General features: G+C 40.4%; 1 protein-coding gene and 1 long non-coding RNA gene across 3 annotated transcripts in view; one reads left to right on the top strand and one right to left on the bottom strand.

Moving 5' to 3' along the window:
* Nucleotides 1–285: 285 nt before the first annotated feature.
* Nucleotides 286–22,177, bottom strand: part of INSC (INSC spindle orientation adaptor protein) — a 170,366-nt gene continuing 148,474 nt past the window's right edge. The window contains exons 10-13 of one of the 2 annotated variants that reach the window (XM_039533207.1): nt 12,915–12,981; nt 5,586–5,741; nt 4,755–4,831; nt 286–1,338 (exon numbers count right to left, since the gene is read on the bottom strand). In XM_039533207.1, coding sequence (XP_039389141.1) covers nt 1,210–1,338; nt 4,755–4,831; nt 5,586–5,741; nt 12,915–12,981 — 429 coding nt within the window. In that variant the 3' untranslated portion in view covers nt 286–1,209. The remainder of the gene's footprint in view (nt 1,339–4,754; nt 4,832–5,585; nt 5,742–12,914; nt 12,982–22,177) is intronic. The other variant, XM_039533206.1, reaches the window with a different exon arrangement.
* Nucleotides 13,362–15,460, top strand: LOC120402819. The gene is made up of 3 exons (XR_005597306.1): nt 13,362–13,414; nt 14,318–14,399; nt 15,370–15,460. It is a non-coding gene; the product is annotated as an uncharacterized LOC120402819 (long non-coding RNA).

Raw genomic sequence — 22,177 nt, 5'->3', positions numbered from 1 at the left:
TAAAAATATATCGGGGCTTATGCACTACAGGAAGTCATGTACGACTATGGAATGCAAATCCATTTTCCTTGTGTGACATGCTAAGTCAGGGGTCCCCAACACAGTGCCCGCGGGTGCCGCGGTGCCTGCGGGGGCATCTAAATGTGCCCGCGTCCTGGCCGGCGGTGGAGCATCCGCCAAAATGCCGCCGAATTTCTGCTGTGTTTCGGCGGCGATGCCTCTCGATGACGTCACTTGTCGGCAGCAAGTGACATTGAGAGGCGTCGCCGCCGAAATGCCGCTGAAATTCGGCGGCATTTCGGCAGGTTCTCCACCACCGCCACGGTCCTTTGTCTGGCGCCCACCTGACAAAAAGGTTGGGGACCACTATGCTAAGTTATTTGTGGATATCTAAACATTTTGTACAGAATCAGGTATATTTTTATACGTATTTTTACAAACTGCCATTTTCCAGGATATTTTAATTTCATGTAATTAAAATAGAAAAAAAATTACCTGAAACTGTATATCCTGTAAAGGACCACATTTTTAGACAGCCTAAACCACTTCTCAAAAAAAATCTCAAAATTCAGCCTTGAAAATGTGGCTATTTGATTTCTTATGTACCTTCAGTATCTAATCCTGTGCAGATATTTCCACAGTTCTGTTTATTAAAAAAATAGGACCAGATCTTCAACATATCAGCAATCAGCATACCTCAATGGAGACTTGAGAATTTTGTGCCCAGATGGTACTGTTTCTATTGTATTCAAGTTTATTTTTGCATTTTTAAGAATCAATGTTTGTGACATGAGTGCATTAAGCTAATAAATCTTTTGGGCAACTTAATAGTACTGTAATTACAAAGAAATTGTGATAAAATGTCAGAACATTTAAAATCAAGGGACAAAATTCTCCCTAGTTATCATGATGCAATCTCATCACACCAGTGTAATCAAGAGGAAAATCTGAACCCAATCTAAGATGACAACAGTTATAATAATAATTTTCTTTTCTGTTGACATGTCCATAAGTATTGCAGAAAAAAATAGGGAGGGGGAAGGATTACTTGCTCAAACCACTGATACAAGATTGCTTTTTCTGTTTCTTTTCCTCTACATACCAGACTTTAATAGTTTTAAAATAAATTAATCATAAAAATAATATTTTTAGAACTACAACATTCTGCGTGTGTTAGTTCGATTGGCTTTGGAGGCTATATTTAGTCATTTATACAAAGCTCTCTTCCATATTTGTGCACAGCAAAAAGGAATCCACAAGTCTAGGCTTTACCAACTGCTGGAAATCTGAATCCTCAAGGCCATCAGGACTCATAACTGCTAGTCTTCGTAAGGCTGCCTGTCAGAAACAATGACAGTACAATTAAGGATTTGTAAATTCTTCACTTTGAGTCCATAACATACAGTGCCTACCGATAATGGTCAATACTTGAAACTGACCTCCCATGCACAGGGTCAACATAGGGCCTATGTATTAGACTGAATTATCCACTCATCCAGTTAAACCGCTCTCTCAATGTGATTATGAAACTGTTCTTTTGAATGCATTACACTGAGTGCATGACCCGTTGTGTGATCTTTGGCAAGTCATTTCACTTTCTGTGCCTTTGTTTCCCTTCCCTATTGACAGTCAGTAGCCCACTGGGCATCAATAATTTTGTGAAATATATGTATAGATATTTAAGGAGTTGTGAGACTGTACTGAATATTATGTTCTTAAGGCTGATAACCAGGAGTTGACATGTCTCAGACAGGTTCCATTCAAGTAGAAGGTAACAGACACTTCTCTCTCTGGTCATGTATATATTGGGCATTGTATGAAGGGGTGAAAGTAACTTAAAGGACTTACCGGTGCGCAGGTCAGCTGGGGTCCTGGGCAAGGTGGGGTGGGTGGCTCTGGGCCCCTGGAAGGGGCGGGGCCTCAGGCAGAAGGGGTGGGGATGGGGCCAGACTCCCCCAGCCAGCCCTTCAGCGCTGCCTAGCCCAGGCCACCCAGGGCTCCGGTAGTGATTTAAAGGGCCTGGGGCCCGGGGCAACTGCCCATTTCCCCCACATACACCCCGCGTCAGCGGCTCTGCCGGTACATTGCTTTAACATCAGCTGTGTACTGGCTGCCACTTTCTTACCGATATGCCATACTGGCCCATGCCAGCTTACTTCACCTCTGATTGTATGTCTCACACTGGATGACTGTTTGCATAGCGAGCCGAATGCTCACCAAGAGATTGTGAAATCTTCAAGAGGCGAAACTTGCAGGATGAAATAAATAGCATGAGGGGATCCTCTTTACGAGTAAATACAATGGATTGTTGTGGTATATCAGGATGTGCAGAAATACACCCTGGATCTTTCACTCAGGAGTAAGCTAACAGCATGTTTGTCTTATGAATGGAGGTCACAGCCAATTTGGCTGTAAGACACAAAGGACTTTGTGTGAGATTTCTCTACATAAGAAAAGAGTACCTAATTAATTAAGTCTAGGTTTTAGAATGCATGTTATGGTTTTGTTTTATATGTAACTATCTTTCCAATACTTGTACTTGCTGTCACTTGAATCTCTATCCTTAGTTAATAAACTTCTACTTGTTTGCACTATAACCATATCTAAATGCTGTGTGTTAAGTGGAGTGGCGAGCTGAGGCAAACTGTGACTACTGTGAGTATCCACGGGACCAGGGGCGGGGCACTCCAGAGAAACACTCAGCAGGCTCAGGGGTCGGAGTGTGCCTATCTCTAACAGGCAGAGTGGCCAGTGGAACTGGGGAGCTGACCCCCAGCAGGCATAGACAAGGCTTCCTCACACTAAAGTCAGGTGATAGAAAGGTGCCTCACAACCCTGGGTACCCCAGGAAGCATGACAAAGCCTTATTGAAGAACCAGCCCTTGTATTTAGATGTGAACATGGTCTAGTTGGAACTCAGTCTGCTCTTGTCCTCTAAGGCATTCCATAGTCATGTTTACTCACTGAAGGCGCTCTGCCCCCCTGCGCAAGAGTCTTATTCTGCACTTTGACAGTACACATTCTGGCTTCATAATTACTGAAGAAGAGAACTGATGGTATTGAGCCCTGTGGCATTCAAAATGGAAACACTCTTCACAAGGAGAAGTATGTCTCTGTCAGGATTCATTCTGATCTATCTTAGAGGAATGAATGAATCTAACACAGTGCTGGCTTCTCCCTCTCCTGACAGGTCGTAAGCAGCATCCTACAGAATCAATGGCAGTAAGGAGGTCCAGCAATATCAATTATACACAAAAACTATATTAAAGAAAAGTTAAAGTTGCCATGTCAAGCACTCAAAAGGGGTCTTGTAGAAAAAAATAGTACATGATCATGTAATTAAAAACCATATCATAATGCCTGCACACCAGGGCGCTGTTTAAGATTGTACATGCAACTTTAAATTTTGGCATTTCCTAACTTTTAAGTACTTGACTTTGCAACCTTAAATGTTCTTTAAACATACTTTGTGTGTGTGATTTTCTGGGTTTTTAAAAAAGCAAACTGAAAATACAGAAATTCCATCAAGTGGAATCATACTGGCCCCTAGAGGCATCAGCAGCAGAGTTCAATCCTTTAGATCCACTGCCCAGACTTCTGGCACTTGAGCTAATAAAGTAACTGATAGCAGTAGCAAGTTATCATCTTTTACATATACAAGTGACTAGTGGGGGATGAGACACATTTTGTGGATTTAATGGATATCTGTCAACAGCAGAGGAAGGTTTAGACTCAGGAATCTTGGGTTCAATTCCTGGTGATGGAAAGGAATGTACTCTAGTTCATACAGAGCCATCTGCCTCTCTTCCTCACAAGCCTGATCCATTGTGTCCACATCCTCTCCAGCCTGCCCCTGTGCCAGTCCTGTCTCTCTAACCCCTGGGACGCTTCATCCCACTTACAGTCTCTCTGCCCAATCAGTACCAATTTTCCACCCCTTCAGGCTCCTCCCAAATGGTTAAACTTTAGTTAAGTTATAAGCACCTGAAAACAGGTTTTATGATGGAAAGTGTCAGGCAACCTTGACTATAGACTTTGCTACCAGCTCCACGTATGATGGAGGTTTGAACTCTAGTCAAAGGAAGTCAGAGCCAGGAAAAAGCATAGTCTTTGCACCATGTCCTATTCCAATGCCTGACTGTCAGTGATCTAGGAAACTGGAGGAGGTTAGAAGCCATTGGATGAGTTTTAAAGTACAATTAGAATCAACCAACTCCCAGTGTGGCATTAAATAGGTCATGACTGTAACTTCACTGAGGATGAAGATGACACAAACCTGCTAGCCAACTCTTCCAGATCCTCTCATTCCCAGGGACAGTAAGTCAGCCCATTGAGCTCCTCTGGCCAGAGCAGAGCTCCCTTCCTCACCCTTCTGGTCCCAGCCAGGAACTGACCTGTGCAAGCCCTACAGTTCCTTTTATTTGAGCCCGCTAGGCTCTGATTGACTGCTTCTCTGCAGCCTTTCTAGAGAGCCCTAGAGAACCCACCTTCATTTTTCCTTTCCTGGGGTGGGATGTGGACTGTGGGGCCTCGAGCAGGGGGCCTTGAAGGGATCGTACACCCCATCATGGTGTGCAAATCTTGATTTTTATGGGAATTAAGGTACTCAGCACTGGGCCCAAGATGGGAAGGGGATGAGTCTGACATGTAATTTACATCAAACTTGGGTTACTTACACACACTGAAATCCCACTGAAATGAAGGGGATTTCTGCATTTTTCAGGAGAGAAAAAGAATGGCTTAAGTGCACCTACCAGACAAGCCACTAGAACAGAATCACTGTTATTTCTTTCAGCGGGTGATCTGCAGAGTTCTATAAGGCGAGGAATACCTAAAAGTGTAAAAAAGAATGAAGATAAATAATGTTTGTTGTTATCGAAAACTCACTAGTTTTACACCAAAAATCAGCCTGATGGATTCTTTAGTTTTATCTGTCTCATTTAATACAATTGTGAATGAATACAACTGCTCTACAAGAGGTATAGAAGGAATCTCCACACATGCATTAGAACAACCTGTGCAATTTAAAATTGCCACAGTTAGATAACGGCAAAGCATAAACAAATACATTGTTTTTACCCTCTACTGCTCTTTTACAATGAATAGAGCTGACCTAAAAAAATCCTTCCTATCCATCATCCCCCAGCTCCCCAAAACAGACATGTCTTTTCCTCAATTTTTAAATTTGAAAAATCTGGTCCCTACTGTGTCTCTTTGCTGGAGGATCCTACTAGTCACACGTGTGTGAGGTTTTAAGTTGAGGAGAGAGTAGATGCTGCACCTTCAAGTGTCACAGCGTCAGTTAGTCACTGTAAAAGCTCCGTATCCCCTCCATCCCTAGCTATGTGTAGGAGGAAGCTGCACCCATTTCCATAGCCATAGATTCACTTAGCACATTCTCCACATCCACTGTCAGGACAGGCTGTGCAGGGAATCTCGTGGTCTGTAGAGAGCAACCATTAACAAGTGATATAAGAGAGCCTCTCCTTGCTAAACCAGCAAGAGCCTCTGCTGCCCTAGTCTCAGCAGGAAGTCATTCTCTCCATATTTTACAGTTTGCCACTAGGTCAGCATTAAATTCTTACAGCTGAGTTTTATGGCTGCATGTGCCACTTCAGGATCTCGGCTGAGCCGTGCCAGAGTAACTGCAGATTTCTGCTGAACTCGCTCACAAGCAGTGACTTCTGCTGAATTCCCAGAAGATGATCTTTCAAAGAGCATTTCCATTAAAAGCTGAACACCTACAAAGAAGTGAAAGTTGCTGTTAGTATCTCTCCCAGAAAACAATAACTTCTATACAAGAAAGTAGTTTAAAAGCGAAGCAAGCTTTTCCTGAATAATGATGCACAACTGCAACAGATAATTTTGCTGTTCAGAATATAGGCACAATCTGTATCTGCGCAAAAACATACGTTGTCTACAGAAAACTAGAAAACATATGGAACCAGCAAATACATTCACATTTCCCCCTCTTCTCTCCAGATTGTTCTAGTACAGACTGATGTCTGGATTTAAGACTGACCTATCATATCTGGCTCAAAATCCATGGCAAGGCTTTTAGTTCTTAGTTACATTTAACTTCTAATTCAAGATAAACCTATATGCAGGGGCCTGACATACATTAGAAGATCTTTCAGGTAACATATGTAACATGTACTAACATGTATGTAACTTTCCTTTCCAGCGCATATGTTTGAAAACGCCTTTTTAATGTTTCAATTTAATCAAGGCTAATAGACTGACTTCTCAATTCAAGTACATGTGTATGTTTCCCATGGACTTCAATGACACAGACATGGATGTGAAGGAAGATATTCATCTCATGTTTTAGACCTTTTTGGGCTTGTTGCATTCTCAGTAAAATGTTATGCTTCAGTTTATTCATCCAAAAAAACCTCCAAGATATGTGCCTTGGTTTCCAATTGTTATAACATGACAATATTTGCCATTATTTTAAATGTCCACTAATCAAATCTATTTTGCTGGGCTAGTGTCAAGTTAAAAGCCTCTATGAAGTTATTAGCTCACCCACTGACCAATGTTAAGCTCAAAGCCTTTGTGAAAATTACTAGCTAAGTACCTTTACTTTGCCAGGCCTCAGTGCTTATGGCTCAGCAACATTAGCTTGTTAGGCTTATGTGAAGGCTCAGGATTTTGTGAAGTTATTGGGTCAGCACATCTAATCTGCTGGTCTGTGGCCATGGCTAGTTTTGGCAGGATTCAATTTAAATTGATAGATATCGGTAAACATCAATTTCAGCTGACACACTGAAATGGACTAAAAAAATAATCTCTCTGTAACATGGTGCAGGAGGGAGTGCAATCTCCCTCCTGCACCATGAGCCTGCAGAGATTGGGTGTCACTCGACCTGTGGCACTGCAGGCAGTTCTCAGCAGCCCTGCTCTCACAGCTCCATTCTTTCACCAGCTGGGAATGCCGGGGGATCTCTGCTCTACCAGGACAAGTCTTCCCCACACCTTGTGCCTGCAGGGATCAGATGTTAGATGCTCTGCAGCCCTGCTGTCAGTGCTGGGAACACCCCAACAACCCTTCTGTCAGTACTCTCCTAACCCGAACTCCACTCCTGCTTTAATTTCCTGTAACTGTAAAAAAAAAAAACAAAAAAAAAACACCCAAAAATAAAAAAACCCAATTCAAACAAAAAAAGATAAAAAAATTAAAATAGATATTAAATGTTAAATTCTGCCAATGCAGTCATGGCACAGGCTGCTGTGAGGTGTTTGGTTCAGTATCTTTACCTTGGTAGACTAATGTTACTGTAGAGGACACTGAGGATACTAACTCAGGATTTCCAGTCTGCTGGCCTGATACCATGGGAAAGGATGCAGTGAGGTCATAGGCTCATCACCTCTAGCTTGGTGGTCTGATGGCAAAACACAAACCTCTTACCAACATCTCATCCAATGTCTTGTGCAGGGAGGAGATGCTCAAATTAGGAAGCAGCTCCTCTGTGCTCCCCTCTAAAGATTAGGCTCCTTTAAGGTGTTTCAAGTTGAGCACAGGTTCACTAGTCACTTTTTGACAAGTTGGGGCACACATGTGCATATGTATACATGCACACACACAGGGCAAGTTTGTCACTAAGGCATTACCCAATTTTGCAGGCTTTGGGCTGCACAGTGTTCCCTGTTACACTGTGATTGCTGCAAGTTCATGCTATATTCTGTTACTAGGGAGGGGTGCACACAGCACCATGTCCAGTCGCTCTGTTGGCTAGTGCATAGGAAGCAGGTTCATAGCCTTATCCGTGCACAACACCAACAGACCTCTCATACCACCAGCCAAGCTAGACTCCTCTGTCCTGGTACTTTGGGAGAGATGGACCCTTCACAGAAGTGCAAGGGAAAGGAAAATTATTTGTGTACTCTTCCTCTATGTACCTAGTATAATGTATGCCTTGATACTACACTGATGACCACCCTGTAAATATCTGGAACAATAATACAATCAAAACAGCAATGAAGCAGCTACTGTACTCAATTAGAAGTTTTGATGACCCATCAGCTCCCTGGACACATCCACACAGTAAGAGGGGGAAAAAAAGATTCCTTGCAGCCCCTAAACTTCTCATGAACTAGATTACAGGGGAGCACCCACTGGGGCACTAGTAATATAGTTATCTATAACTAAAACATAAAATATCACACTGCCAGTATATCTAGAGCAAAACACCCTAAGTATAAGTCTTACAGGTATCATGATTCCTTTTAAAACAGGACATAATGATTAAGAGATGAAAACAACAGCCAGATTATTAAAATTATATCATTCACAGAACCTACCCTTTCAGTACCAAAACAGCAGAGAGGGGAAGATTAGATAGATAGATAAGATAAGATAGATATAGCTACTATGCCAAAAACATTTTAAAGGGGATATGAAGCCCCTTTTCCTTTCCAATTAAATACCATTACAATTGAACTCCCATTAGTTTAATAGAGCCAGGATTTCACTTAAAATGTCAACAATCTCTACACTTCTGTCTATGTATTTATTGTACCTATATCTGTAATTTAATATTATGGTCATATTTTATTTTTATATTTTTGTTAGAACATTTACATAATTAATAAAAATATTAATTGCTTCCAATTAGCAAAAGAATCAGAGCTAGAAACCAAAGTTGAGAAGAGAGCCCAACCAAGATCTTCCAATTCCAAAAACTCTTCTCTCATCAGTATCTCTGGTTTCTAACCAACTGCTAATTATTACCATATTACACAGACATAGGAAACTATTATGCATAAGTTGGCTCTCATCCCTTTTCACAAGCCTAGAGGCAGCTGCCTTGGTCTGAGCTTCCAACAAGAGGGAAATATGCAGGCTTTATTGTACCACAAACACACTTTGGTTAATTAAGTCTAAGTTTTACAAGGACATGTGCCAGGACTAATATGATCACTTACGTGCATCTTCTCACTGGCTAAGAGGGAGGGCTAGATGGCACCGTGTGCTAATACATTAACATTTTAACACTCTGCATCTGGGTCCAAATAAGGTTTATTCATCACAAATGAAGTGAACATGTGTGGTCTCAACTTAGACTATAGTGGATGTTCATGCACATCCCCAAACTGCCGCACAATATATTGAAACCTGCAGTGTCAATTCAGCAAGGACCTGATCCTGTAAGGTGCTAGGTGCCCTCCACTCCAACTGGGCTTGATTCTCCTTTCTCACTCATTTGGCATTGGTGTAACTCCATTGACTTCCATAAAGTTCCTCCTGATTTACACCAATCTGAGTGAGAAGAGAATCAGACCAAAATGTCTTCAGTGGCAGTGGAGAGTGCTCATCACTTCTCAGAGGATTCAGCACCTTGTAGGATTTGATCCTACGAGGAGTAGACTGGAATAGTGGGTGTATTATAGGTCAAGATGAATCTGTAACAACAAACTGTTTAGAGGATGCCTGTAGCAGGGTGGTTACCCTGCTCCTGCCCTGAAGGGCTTAAAACAGCCCATGGGGGAAGGTTGTGGCTGGGAGCTGCTAAGCTGGGCTGATTGGGAAGTGGCTGCAGCTGGGCCACGCCCCAATCAGGCCACAGCTGGCCTGTATAAAGAGGCTGGGAGCCAGGAGCTCAAGAGTCTCCATCTGCCTGTAGAGGGAGAAGGGCCTGGCTGCAGGGAGCTAGAGACAGGGTACCTGAGTGGTGCAGGGCTGGGGAAAGATAGAGGAGCTGGGGAGCTCCAGCCTGGAAAGCCCCAGGCTGCGGCCTAGCATAAGGCCAACAGGTACCGTGGGTTGCAGAGGGCAGCCCAGGGGTAGGCCAAGGGAGCAGGTCCAAATCCAACCTTGCTAGTGATGAGTAGGTTGATACTGCAGTCTGCTCCAGAGCGTGGGGCTAGACGATGACTGGCAGTAGCCATATACTGAGGTGAGGTAATAATGGATGGGGGTTCCCTGGGGAGGGGAGACCCTAAGACTGAGGGGTTACTGCCGGGGGCAGCACCCCAGGTAAAAGGGCACCGGGGTCCAGGGAGGGACACGGGGGCCAGAGGACAGGCGGATCACTGGCCTGCAGAGGGTGCTCTGGAGCTGGAACAAACTAATTCCCAGAAGTCACCAGCAGGAGGCACCGCAGGGGTGAGTCTGCTCCTCTATAATGCCTAATTGAAAATACATCAACTTACACACAGCATGACCCTACACAGACTTTTGCCTAATATATAGTGTAATCAATATACAAGAAAACCTCCTTGTAAGGCAGCTTTACTTCACGCTCTCTCTCTCACACTCACACTCACACACACACCTCTGACACAAACACACAAAAGTAAGGAAATGAAAACCTAAGCCTCTTATGTGTCCATGGACCCTATTGAATCCAGGTTAATTTGTGCCAATCCTCCATCAGTCAGGTCTGTGTGCTTAACACTTTCAGCTAGAACATGAGAAATGACTAAAAATTACCCTAAATCTAATTATATTTAGTAAACAGACCACTGCATCATTTCTCCTCAGAATCCACTTCTACAAAGTTTTGTGTAAACAAAAAATCATTTTAAGAGTATTGGTCAACACTGAAAAAGTAGGTCTGCTGAAGAAATATTTCAGCCACAACTCAAATTCAAACCCTTTCTATTAAAAACATATTATGCAAAACCAAACAAAGCTTCATGGGACAGAAAAAGCTGTGTGAAATGTCACTGACTAGTCATCTACTTTTAGAGATCAACAGGAATTTATGCCCCATTTTAAGATCATATAATCGTAATTATAGAGCTGCTACCAGGTGCCTCCCTAAAATCAGTTAGATCTGCTATTCCCTTATCCACAGGACTGTTCTCCTGCCCTTACAGTCTCCTATAATACCTTGTTCTTGGTTTTTTAAACCTTTCCTCATCTGTCAGGTTTTCTAAACCGTTTATCATGCTTATTGACTCTGCCCATTTGTCCACATCTTTCCTGAAGTGTAATTCCCAGAACTGGACACAGTACTCCTGCGGAGGCCTTAGCAGGACAATTACCTTCTGTGTCTTAAATACAATACACCTCAGAATGATATGAGCCTTTTTTGCAACACATTTTTGATTCATTCAATTTGTGATCCACCAACACCACCAGATCCTTTTCAACAGTAATACTGCCTAGCCTATTCCCATCTTGTAATTGGGCATTTGATTTTTTTCCTTCTTAACGGAAGAACTGTGTTAAATTTCTTCCTGTTAAATTCAGACCAATTTTCAAGGTTATTTTAATTCTAATTCTGTCTTCCAAAGTATTTGCAACCACTCCCAGCTTGGTGTCATCTACAATTTTTATAAGCATATTCTCCATTCCATTATCCAAGTCATTAATGAAAATATTGACTAGTACTGGACACAAGACTGATCCCTGTTGCACCTCAATAGATATCCCTCCCAGTTTGACAGCAAACCATTAACTACTTTTTGAGAAGTCTTTCCACCAGTTGTGCATCCATCTTATAGTAATTTCCTCTAGACCACATTTCCTTAGTTTGCTTATGAGAATGTCATGGGGACTGTGAAAAGCCTTACGTAAAATCAAGAGATATCAAATCTACTGCATCCACCCTATCTCTAGGCCAGTAAACCGGTCAAAGAAGGAAATTAAGTTGATGTGGAATGATTTGTCCTTGACAAATCTATGCTGGCTATTTCTTATAACATTATAATCCTCTAGGTGCATACAACTTGATTGTTTAATAAGTTCTAGTATCTTTCCAAGAATCAAAGTTAGGCAGACTGGTCTAATTCCCTGGGTCCTCTTTGTTCCTCTTTTTAAAGGCAGGCCCTATTTTTGCCTTTCTCCAGTCCTCTGGGACCTCACCCATCCTCCAGCTAATGTTCCTGAGACTGCTTCAGCTAGTTCTTTAAGTATCCTAACTACTTCATTTCATCAGGGCCTGACTTGAATGTATACAACTTATATAAATAGTCTTTAACCTGTTCTTTCCTCATTTTGGCTTACGTTCCTTCCCCATTTTTCTTAACATTAATTGCACTGGAGTATCTAGTCACAATTAACCTTTTTAGTGGAGACTGAAGCAAAACAAGCTTTAAACCCCTAAGTCTTTTTGATATCACTTAGTAACTTTCCTTCCCCACTAAGTATACGGTACCTATCATTATCTCTTAAATTTTCTTCCCATGGGACCTTACCTACCAGTTCTCAGTTTTAGTCTGCTTTTTTTGAAATCCATTGTCCTTATTCTGCTGCGCTTTCTTTAGAATAATGAAATCTATCATTTCATGATGACTTTCACTCAAACTGCCTTCCACCTTCAGATTTGCAATCAATTCCTCCCTGTTGGTCAAAATCAAATCTAAAATGTACACTTCCCAAATAACTAAGTTTTGCCAAAAATATAATTAAAGGGCTATGGGAAAGCATTGCTTTTGCTGTTTGTACATTTTGGAGCAGTAATGGCTTATTATAGCATTATACAGTTTGAATGAAACAATGCAGGATGCTAATGTACAAAGTTCAATACATAGATGATGTAATCTGATTTATGAGAATCACAGGTCTTCTCAAACATCTTAAGTCTTAATTTATGGAAACAAATGTTACTATCACAATGCTTCAGATTGCCTCAACATACATCTGTGGGTAATGATGTGAACTACAAATATTAAATCAGCAGGATGGCTATGTATTTGAAGACTTCTAAATCATGTTGTAGAATGGCAGCGTATTTCAATTACAAGGCCATTCCCAGACCTCACTTTGTATCCCTCATCAACCTGTATTGGCCAGCAGATGCAGATTCCACAAAGAATTATAGCAAACAGGCTTCATTTGCATTGGATCGCATCCATAGATCATGTTGCCCTGTGATTAACACAGGTCACCTCTCAAGCTCTCTCCTTTTCTCACATGCATTCCATACAGACAAATACAGCATTAACTCTCCTCAAATACATACCATTTCCTTGAATTATTTCTGAAGCACACTGGTCCAGCACAGACATGTTTGCTAATATTGTCACAACCTGCATTAATGAAAGAATAGAACATAAAATATAATGTGACAATTTAGAAATGATAAATATACTCACTATTTCACATACTAAATAAGATAGTATAACCAGAACAATAGAGTAGAATAAAAAACTATCCTTGTGTGCTAACATTTTATTATCACTTCTCCATGCTCTGAGGTTGCCTCAACTTACACTCAGCTGTTAATAACATTCAAGAGTAGCTGAAGTGTAGTGGACCCCAATTATGTCTCTTTTCCCCCAGCCATGCCACCAACGTGTACGGGGGTTGCCAGATGGAGGTTGTGGATCCATTACTCCTACAGCAGAGGATTTCCTTGGTGTTAAGATTTGCATGCTTTATGGAAGTCCCTTTACGCTGCTAATTCATCATAAAGGGGCTGAAGGGCTACAAACAATTGAGCCTCTCGCAGTCTTCATTTAGGTACAAATCCTGAATTCCATACTCAAATTCAGACACAACTCCCATTTAGTAAGTACTGAAAACTTCAGTGTATATCCAAGCAATACTACTACTTAGAAGTTAGTTTTAATCTTCAAAGCAATGATAGAAACACTGATTAATCCTCAGAAGACCCTTGGGAGGTTGGTATTTTGGGCCCTGATTCTGGAAAGCATACCTATTCAAGGATAACACATAAGTAGGATTTAGCACGCACTCAAGTGTTGTCCTGAACAGAGATGGACTTAAACTCATGCTTAAATGTTTTCCTGAATTGGTGCCAGAGTCACATTTTTCAGCTGAGGAAACAAATTAAGGACCTGATTGGCAGAGCTACTGAGAAACCACAATAGTTGTGGGTCTTCAGTGCTTCTCAATCAGGTATTCACACCCTACACCTTCTTGTAATAATCTTTATGCAAAATATGCCTCGAGAAGCATCATTTAAAAACTGGTAACACTGATTAATATTCTTGTGGAAAGTATGTACAAAATTCATATTAAGAGTTCTGAACAAAAACTGAAATTATGACTACAATGTGTTTACCAGACAAGTCTAGGGAGTGAGTAAACCAGTTTCTCAAAGACAAAGGGAAAGTTAACGCCTCTTTCCAGGTGTCAGTTGATTAGCTATCACCTGGCAAGTGGCCATTCTTTGGCAAGGAAGAGAGGCAGGAACAGAGAGATCTGCATTTTAGCAATCAACAACATGGAACCTCTTTTGTCACAAGACTCCATGTCTCCAGCTTCACAGCTGGAATTAACTTTATCTAGGGTAGCCTCAGAAAATGCCTTTCAAAAAGGTGACTAGACTATAAAACTGAGGGGCAAAAACACCCCAAGCTATCGCTCCCTATCTCTCTCTCTCTCTCTCACCCACCTAAGAGCACAAAGGAAGCAGCCCTTTGACTTTGCATGGGGATTCTGATCTGAGAGTTTGGGTCATCAATGTTGGTGCGAATACGTGGTAAGGATTTTTTACCTTGAGTCAAATCTAACTTTTTAAAGTTTTAGCTACTAGAAAGCATCTTATCCTTATTTCTCTTGTAATCACTTCTGACTTTAATACCTTATACTTACACATACTTAATCTCTATGTAGTTAAAAACTTTTTTTTAACAAATCAAGACTAATCTAGTGTTGTAGTTAAACCAAACTGTTAGGGTAACTCCAGTTAAAGTAGCAAACAGTTGAATGTTGACTGTTTACAGGGACAACAGACCTCTAATATCTGAACTGCCTGGAGAGGGCTGTACAGTGCAGATACACGTTTGGGGGAAATTTGAGAACTGGGAGCGCATTGGGTCACCCTGCAAGTAGCAACCAAAGCTGGTGGAAGCCAGAGTGTGACTGGAGTGTTGCTGACAGACTGCTGGGGTCAGAACTACTGGACCAGGGCTGCAGCTATACACAGACACTCGTATGTGACCTGCATCCTGTTTGTGAGAGGCCTAGGTTGGGAGCTACAACAGCAAAACATTGTGAAGCACCCATGCATTCAGGGCAGGTGCTGACAACTCTCACTGGTATGATTGCACCCTGGAATGTGACAGAAATTAGGGACCTGATTGGAAGAACTGCTGAGCAAGCACCATAGGAGTTGTGGTCTTCAGTGCTTCTCAAAATCAGGTCCAAAGCAATTTGTCTTTGGCCATACAACGACTCATCGACAGAGGTTGGATTAGAACTCAGAAACAGCTAGCTCCTAATCCACTACACTATACTGGTTTTGTTGATGCAGTGCTTCAGGGTCACATGCAAAGATATTGTTATTTAACATTAACATAACTCCCTGCATATCTTGCTGCATGCAAAGAACCATATATGTTGACATTACTGTGTAAAGGGATTGTGAATAACCATTATTATATGTAAATTACAAAACAAATACATAATTGCATTAAAATATTTTTTTCATCTTTTTTTCCTTATTCTAGCTTGATGCTGTTGATCTGCTTGAGGAATAATGGAGGGAAGGAGGATACATTTGGCTAACAGCTTCTGGTTGTAGGATTTGTGTTCGCAAACAAACAAACTTCCTTTGCAGATGTAACAAGCATGAGAACAAATTACCATTAATGTTGATCTCACTCTGCCATTATAGTAACAAAGGTGACTAATTTTTGGTGCTCTGACATAAAGGTCTTCCACTTTCCAAGGCAGTGTTACAGTGTCATCTCTCTGAATAAATTCACTTACTTAGAATGCAAATAAGCTGATGAATCTCTAAAGAGTGACAGGTAGAAAAATGGAAACTCAATATATGTCTAGGTATTTATTCCATGTTAATTATTAACAGAGTTTCAAGCACCGTGTATATATTTTTTCATTCTAAATTATATCCTGTTAACAAAAATTACTTCCTCTGTGCAGAGTCAGTACCCCATGTGGCTCTAAGTGATAGATGAATTCAATTAACCACAATTTGAATACATGCCAATTATTTCATGTCTGCAAGTTATTTTATCTAATAAGTATTTTTATATGTTAAAATGTGTTGTGTATCTTTCAATACAAGAAATTATTTGCGTGAGGGGTGAATTTCGGCACAATCAAGACAGCTCTGCTTTCCTTGATTATACAGTACTTTTCCAGAAAAAGAAGATGGAAATATCTGGCTTCATGCTTAACACATGTCCAACAGCACCTAGGATGGCAGACATGCCATTGGGCAGCTGGAAGAACATGACAAAGGGGTCAACTGAAAAAAAATCTCTTCATTAAAACACTAGCCGGAGAGGGAAAACTTACAGTAGTTATCATAAGAGAACATGCAAGAATGGTGCAGGATAGACAGGGATGGTGGTGCTTTAAGCACCATCTGACAGCATGAGAAGAATTCAGATTATTTCACTCAAAGTGAGCAGAATTTTTCAGTGGAAAAATAAGTCATACCTTTTTGTAATGTAAACTACATTCACGAGCAACATAGAATACAGATTAACTGGGAGAAGACAGACACTACTCTGAGTGTTTGTACTTTATTCTTACATAGCATATACTTATTGGTATTACCAGTTTAGTATAAGTACAACTCCTATCTCTCACAGCAAGATTCATACAATGGAGAGACTCTGTAATGCAGGCCAAAGTCCAAGGACAATGTAAACACTAAAAATGGACTCTCCGGGCAAAAAACACAATTCTATCTGTAGACACAGCCTAATTATCATCATTTTGAGGAAAAATGCTTCTCTTTTTCATAGACTCATAGAAATGTAAGGCTGGAAGAGACCTCAAGAAGTCATCAAGACCAGCCCCCTGTGCTGAGATAGGATCAAGTAAACCCTGACACATCCAGCTTTTTCTTAAAAACCTCCAATGATGGGTATTCCACAATTTCCCCGGGAAGCGTATTCCAGAGTTTAACTACTCTTATAGTTAGGAAGTTTTTTCTAATATCTAACCTAAATCTCCTTTGCTGCAAATCTGAAATTTGTCTAAATCCTTTAGCAACCAATGAATTCTGTGTCATAGGACAGTGCAAGACTAGGATACTGTTATATCCTTGGGGGCAGCTGGTTTAGGAAGAAATCACTTGAGGCCAGACAGCAGACAGCTAACAAAACTACCATTTTATTTACAGACACAGAGCTCACCCAACCGGCTGAAGCTGGCTGGGCTATCCCCTAATAATCTAACTCAGTTGCCATAGGAACAAAAACCATGACAACCAAATACACAACAGATACCTATGAAAATGGAACACAGACCACATTCTCACTATCTGCCTATGCTCAAGTTCTATAGGACCATTGGGAAAGTCACAGCTCAAGCCAATCAGGATTTCCAGTACTACAGTGTAATTCCTAGACATAATATCTCTAGGAAAGCTGTCAATAAACATAGCAACCTCAACTATAAGGTGTCGGGGAAGGGTACTGGCCACAAAATACACTGTTTGCTCATTGGCCTTCGAATACTCCCATGTCTACTGGAAGCCACATTTCTCTGAACCTTTTTTGGACTCTCTCGATAGGAGGAACTGAATTGCTCAAAGAATCAAAGGATTGATAATGGAATAGATACACCATTTCACCTCAGAGTCGCCAGTTAAAATCCAGTGCAGTGCTGTTGTGACTGGAAGCTGTTACTACCCAATGGCTATCCAGTGGTCTGTGCTGAGTTCATGAAAAGGCAGCTTCATCAACAAAACCTCTACCACAAAATAAGCAATGACACCCTTATTAGCATTCTCTGCAAAGAGGCCATGAATGTGCAGGGAAAGAAAACCATCTCAACTCCTAGTTGTGAGCCATCCAGATAAAGGCTGGGGCATATTGGTGGAGCAGAGTGAGAGAGCTTGCATTATCGCTTCCCAGTAAGTCATTCTTTGGTGACTAAAGATGTACATTCAAGTCCTCAGACAAATCTACATTCATATCCAGACCAAAATAACTGGGTTGTGTTTTGCATAAACTTCAGGCAATCTAGCAACCAAGATGCTTGTCTTTCCCCCCTCAATCTCCCCCACCCCCTTACTATAGATACAAGTTAAATTTTTAGTGATGGGCACAACATATACATGCAAAAAAAACCACATCTTCACAATGATTGCTGCAGCAGCTGAAAATGTTATCTGAATTTTTAATAGATCACCAAGAGTACACTTGGCATAGTATGGATTTTAGAGCAAAACGCAATAACTAAAAAGAACAGGAAAAAAAAGACTAATACACTCTCTCATTGGCTCAGGAATCATTATTCTGTATCAAATTCTCTCACCATTGGGAACACCAACTCATCTTCCTTAGAATAGCAGGGGGGAAAATGAATTATTTATATACTTCCTGGTAGAGAGAAAATCAGCAGTAGTTTTTGGATATTTGAAAAGTATCTCAAGGATTTCAAATGGAACTTATCTTTGCTCAGGATTTTTTTGGTTTTATAGCATATCACCATTACAGCAGTGGAGGGCTGATATCAAGAACCACCATCTAGCTCCCAGTAACACTCTACCCAGTATAAACAGGTATCTGACATTCTTCAATAAGCATGTAACAATTGCACTACATTGCCCACAAAGTACTAGCCACAACAATAAATCAGATTGGGTAGAGGTGTGGGGAGAGGATTTACGACAAATCTCCTACAATGATACTTCCTATTACCTATGAGGCTCTAAATTACTCTGGGGAGTGTGAAGTGGTACCCAGAGAGCAGGATCAGGGAAAGGGAAAGGTGGTTTACAGCCACATCTCCACTGGGCCCAAGACCTGCTCCTCAATTCCTAAATTTCAGCCAACTTCACGCTTCATCAATTCCTTAGAAGTATTCAAGTATCCAAATGCTAGGATTCTCATTACCATTGTACCTACACATGATGCAAATCATATTTGTTTCTTTCTTATCAGTAGTTGGTATTTTAATGAGTAGTAGCAGTTACAGTACATGCTCAGATTTAGGGATGGGCAAAGCAGCTTGGATAAGGTAAGAATAAAGCCAAACTATAACTGAACCAAAAAAAAAAAAAGTCTGAGGTTTGAAGCCAATGGGTTACCCTGCTTTGGGATTTTCAAACATCTCTGAATTGCCTGGTTTGGGCTGGAAGCAGAAGCACTAAAATACTCTGAGAGGCTATTTTCATGCTGTAGCAATGCTACCTACACTAGGAATTTCTGGAAATTTCTAGAGACCCTCTTCTCAGATGATTTCCAGCTTTTCAAATGGAACAGACTGGGATAAGCCCAAGAAGAATCTGAATAAGCATCCCAGCTGCTGGAAGATTATCCAAACCTCTCAAGCTTTTTACATCTGTCTATCACTAATTTTGATTGGAAACTATTTTTGAAGGGCTCATAGTTCAGAAAGAAACTTGACTTCATGCAGTAACTTAGTATTTCAGGCCAAATTTGATTTAAATCAGTTCTGCCATTTTTAAGTTCTAGAAGTAGAAAGAAAAGAAAAGAAAAGAAAAGAAAAGAAAAGAAAAGAAAAGGGGAAACAAGAAAAAGAGAAACAGGTTTTGTGATTTAAGATTCTTTTTGATCCTCCTATAAATCAAAAGCAGCTTCATGTTTCAAAATGAAATTTTGAAGCCATTAGTCTACAAATTGAATAAAGACCTTTGGGTGCTTTTTTTTCCTTAAAACCAATTTAAACAGTTACAATATTGAGGTAAGAACATCAAGTAATCCACATGTGCCATTAACTACTTTTCATATTGTATTGTTCTTTGCATTTATTAACAGTCTCTCTTTGGTCAAAAATGTAGTCTTTATATTGTGTCTTCTGATGTATTTCCCCCTGTTGTATTTGCTATGCATACCTCAGCTTCAACAGCTGAAACACTTTACTTTAGCTCAGAATCACAGTAGCAGGCAACAGGAAACTATGTGAGCCTCCAGCCCAAGATATTATCTCAAAATACTGATACAGTCATTAACTTTAGGGATCATTTAACAATTACTTCACACAGACCTAATGGTGATGGGCACCCTAGAAATACAGATCAGACTGATAGATAAACTGATCAGCAAGTATTTGTTCCACTACATGAAATCAGAGTTGTTCAGGTATGTGTCACAGGCTGTCAACCACTGAATGAGATTCTCATTTAGTTCTAATACTATGAGGCTATGCCTTGGTGCAGGGGAATCAAAATTTTACTTGTTATCGTGAAATTATAATGGTGTAGTCTACAGCACAATGACAATCACAGAATCAGTGAGACATAATGAACATGGAGACCCACCATGCCACTTTTACAGAGACACTTTTCAGAATAGAACTTTAAGCACTTCCCTTAAAGGTCCTGATCCAAAGCACTTAAGTACAGGAATTCCATTGGCGCCAATGGGATTCCTCACATGCTTAAAGTTATGTGAGTTAATGCTTTGTTAAATTGAGGCCTAAAAGCTAATTTTCAGAGATGCTGAACACTAAGAACTCTGGGTGCTTAGCACCACCGAAAAAAACAGGCTCTAAACAAATGTATTAGTGACTTAGGAGGTCTGCAATGTATTTTTAAAACTCCATGAGACGTCTCTTCTCTTTAAATCTTATACAGCTTAATAATAAATATATGTTTAATATCTTTACAATTGTTGCCACATCATGTTAGTCTTATAGATTTATAAAATTCACCTCTCGATATCTCACAGCACGTATATAAAATCTAATAGAAACCATCTAAATTTACAAGAACCTCACAGAGAGATATAAGAACCAGCTAGACAGATATTTCAACTACATTTTTTAGTTTTAATATTAATTGGCAGCATTTGTATCATTACAGATTATGTCATTTGACAGTAAACAAAAACTGCTTTCTGCTTTCAAAACGGAGGAGTTTTTAGCCCCCAAAAAGAATAACCTAACCAACCACAAACTCTGACTGAATTTGTAAAAGATGAACTCCCCTTTTTGTCTTTTTTTGTGGTCTGGTTGACACTGAAATATGGAATGATGTTAAGTCATGTTTTCTTAGAGTCAGTGGTACATTACAGAAATAAAACACTTCTGGGAAATCAATCTTCTGTAAAGAAAAGATTGATTGAAATTTGAGGAAACTATAAAGTTAAAGGTCTTTAAAGAAATTTTCATCAGATATCGTGAATGGAGACGTGTCAGCTTGAAGAAATTATATTGCAAGGAGACCATAACCACAAAAGACTATGATAATGTGTCTTGTTTTAAATTACAAATGTTGATTTATTAGCATGTTTAACTAATAGTGAATGAAGGTACCAAACAGTATTTGCGTTATAGCTAGGACCAGATTAAAAATTCATTTACAGGCTAAAAAGGCAATGCAAAGTTAATGTCCTTATTGTAAACCCAAAGTGTGTCAAAAGGATTAAATAGCCAGAAGGTTTGTTTACTGTTTGGGAAAACTCAGTCCACAATGGAGACTAAAGGCTACCTAGTGGAGGTGATATGTGGGACACGCGCGGTCAGGTGCCCCACAGAGCTGCTGCTTGGCTTTTACTAAGCATGCTCACACAGACTGAGCATGCTCAGTAACATCTGCTGAAGCCGCTACCCTCTCTCTGCCCCCCGACTATCAGCAGTTAGTGGTCAGTTCTGCTGCCAAGAAGTTCTAGCTATCAGATGCTAGCAAGGGAAAGATGAAGAAATAGAGGGAGAATGGACAGGCATTAGAGGGCAATATGGGTACATTTTGGGACCCAGTGGAATAAAGGATATCCTTCCAGTTGTGACCTGCTCTTCAATGATCAGTATCCTCGTTTTGTGGGTCCTGCCCTGTACAGGTGAGAGGCATGATCTTTGTTGTTACTAAGGTCACCATGTTTCATAAAATTTTACTGATACTGCTGATATAAGTAGAAAAATTCAAGCTCAAAATGAAAATGACCAAATCATTAAACTGAGTGGCAAAGAAGATCAATATGGAACTGCTAATCTTCTTAGTTAATTACTCCTTTAAGGCTGATTCATCACTAAGTAAAATTAATTTCTGCTACACATTATGAGTGTGCATATTGTTTCACTTAAATGAATCAAATAAAGATAAGCCAGAGAGAGTTTTCAAAGTTCCAGACACCTGTCTGCAGAGATAAAGGCATGTCTGGCCACTTGCAAGAAGCAATATGGAGTTTTAGATTTCTTTATTTCCGTATGTAAATTAAAAACATCAAAGCAAAGTCAACCTACCTGGAGGCAGCAAATGGAGACCTTTTTTTTTCCCCCATCAAAGGCTGACAGCAGATATCAGACTTATGGAGCAAGACCTTTTAGACAACTAAGAGGTGCATCAAGTGTCCTAAGAAACCTCTAAAAGAA

The sequence above is a fragment of the Mauremys reevesii genome, linkage group 4, assembly GCF_016161935.1.
Source record: "Mauremys reevesii isolate NIE-2019 linkage group 4, ASM1616193v1, whole genome shotgun sequence".
Taxonomy (NCBI): Eukaryota; Metazoa; Chordata; order Testudines; family Geoemydidae; genus Mauremys; species Mauremys reevesii.
Note: the sequence above shows the minus strand (reverse complement) of the source record. Positions and strands in the feature narration are given on the sequence as shown.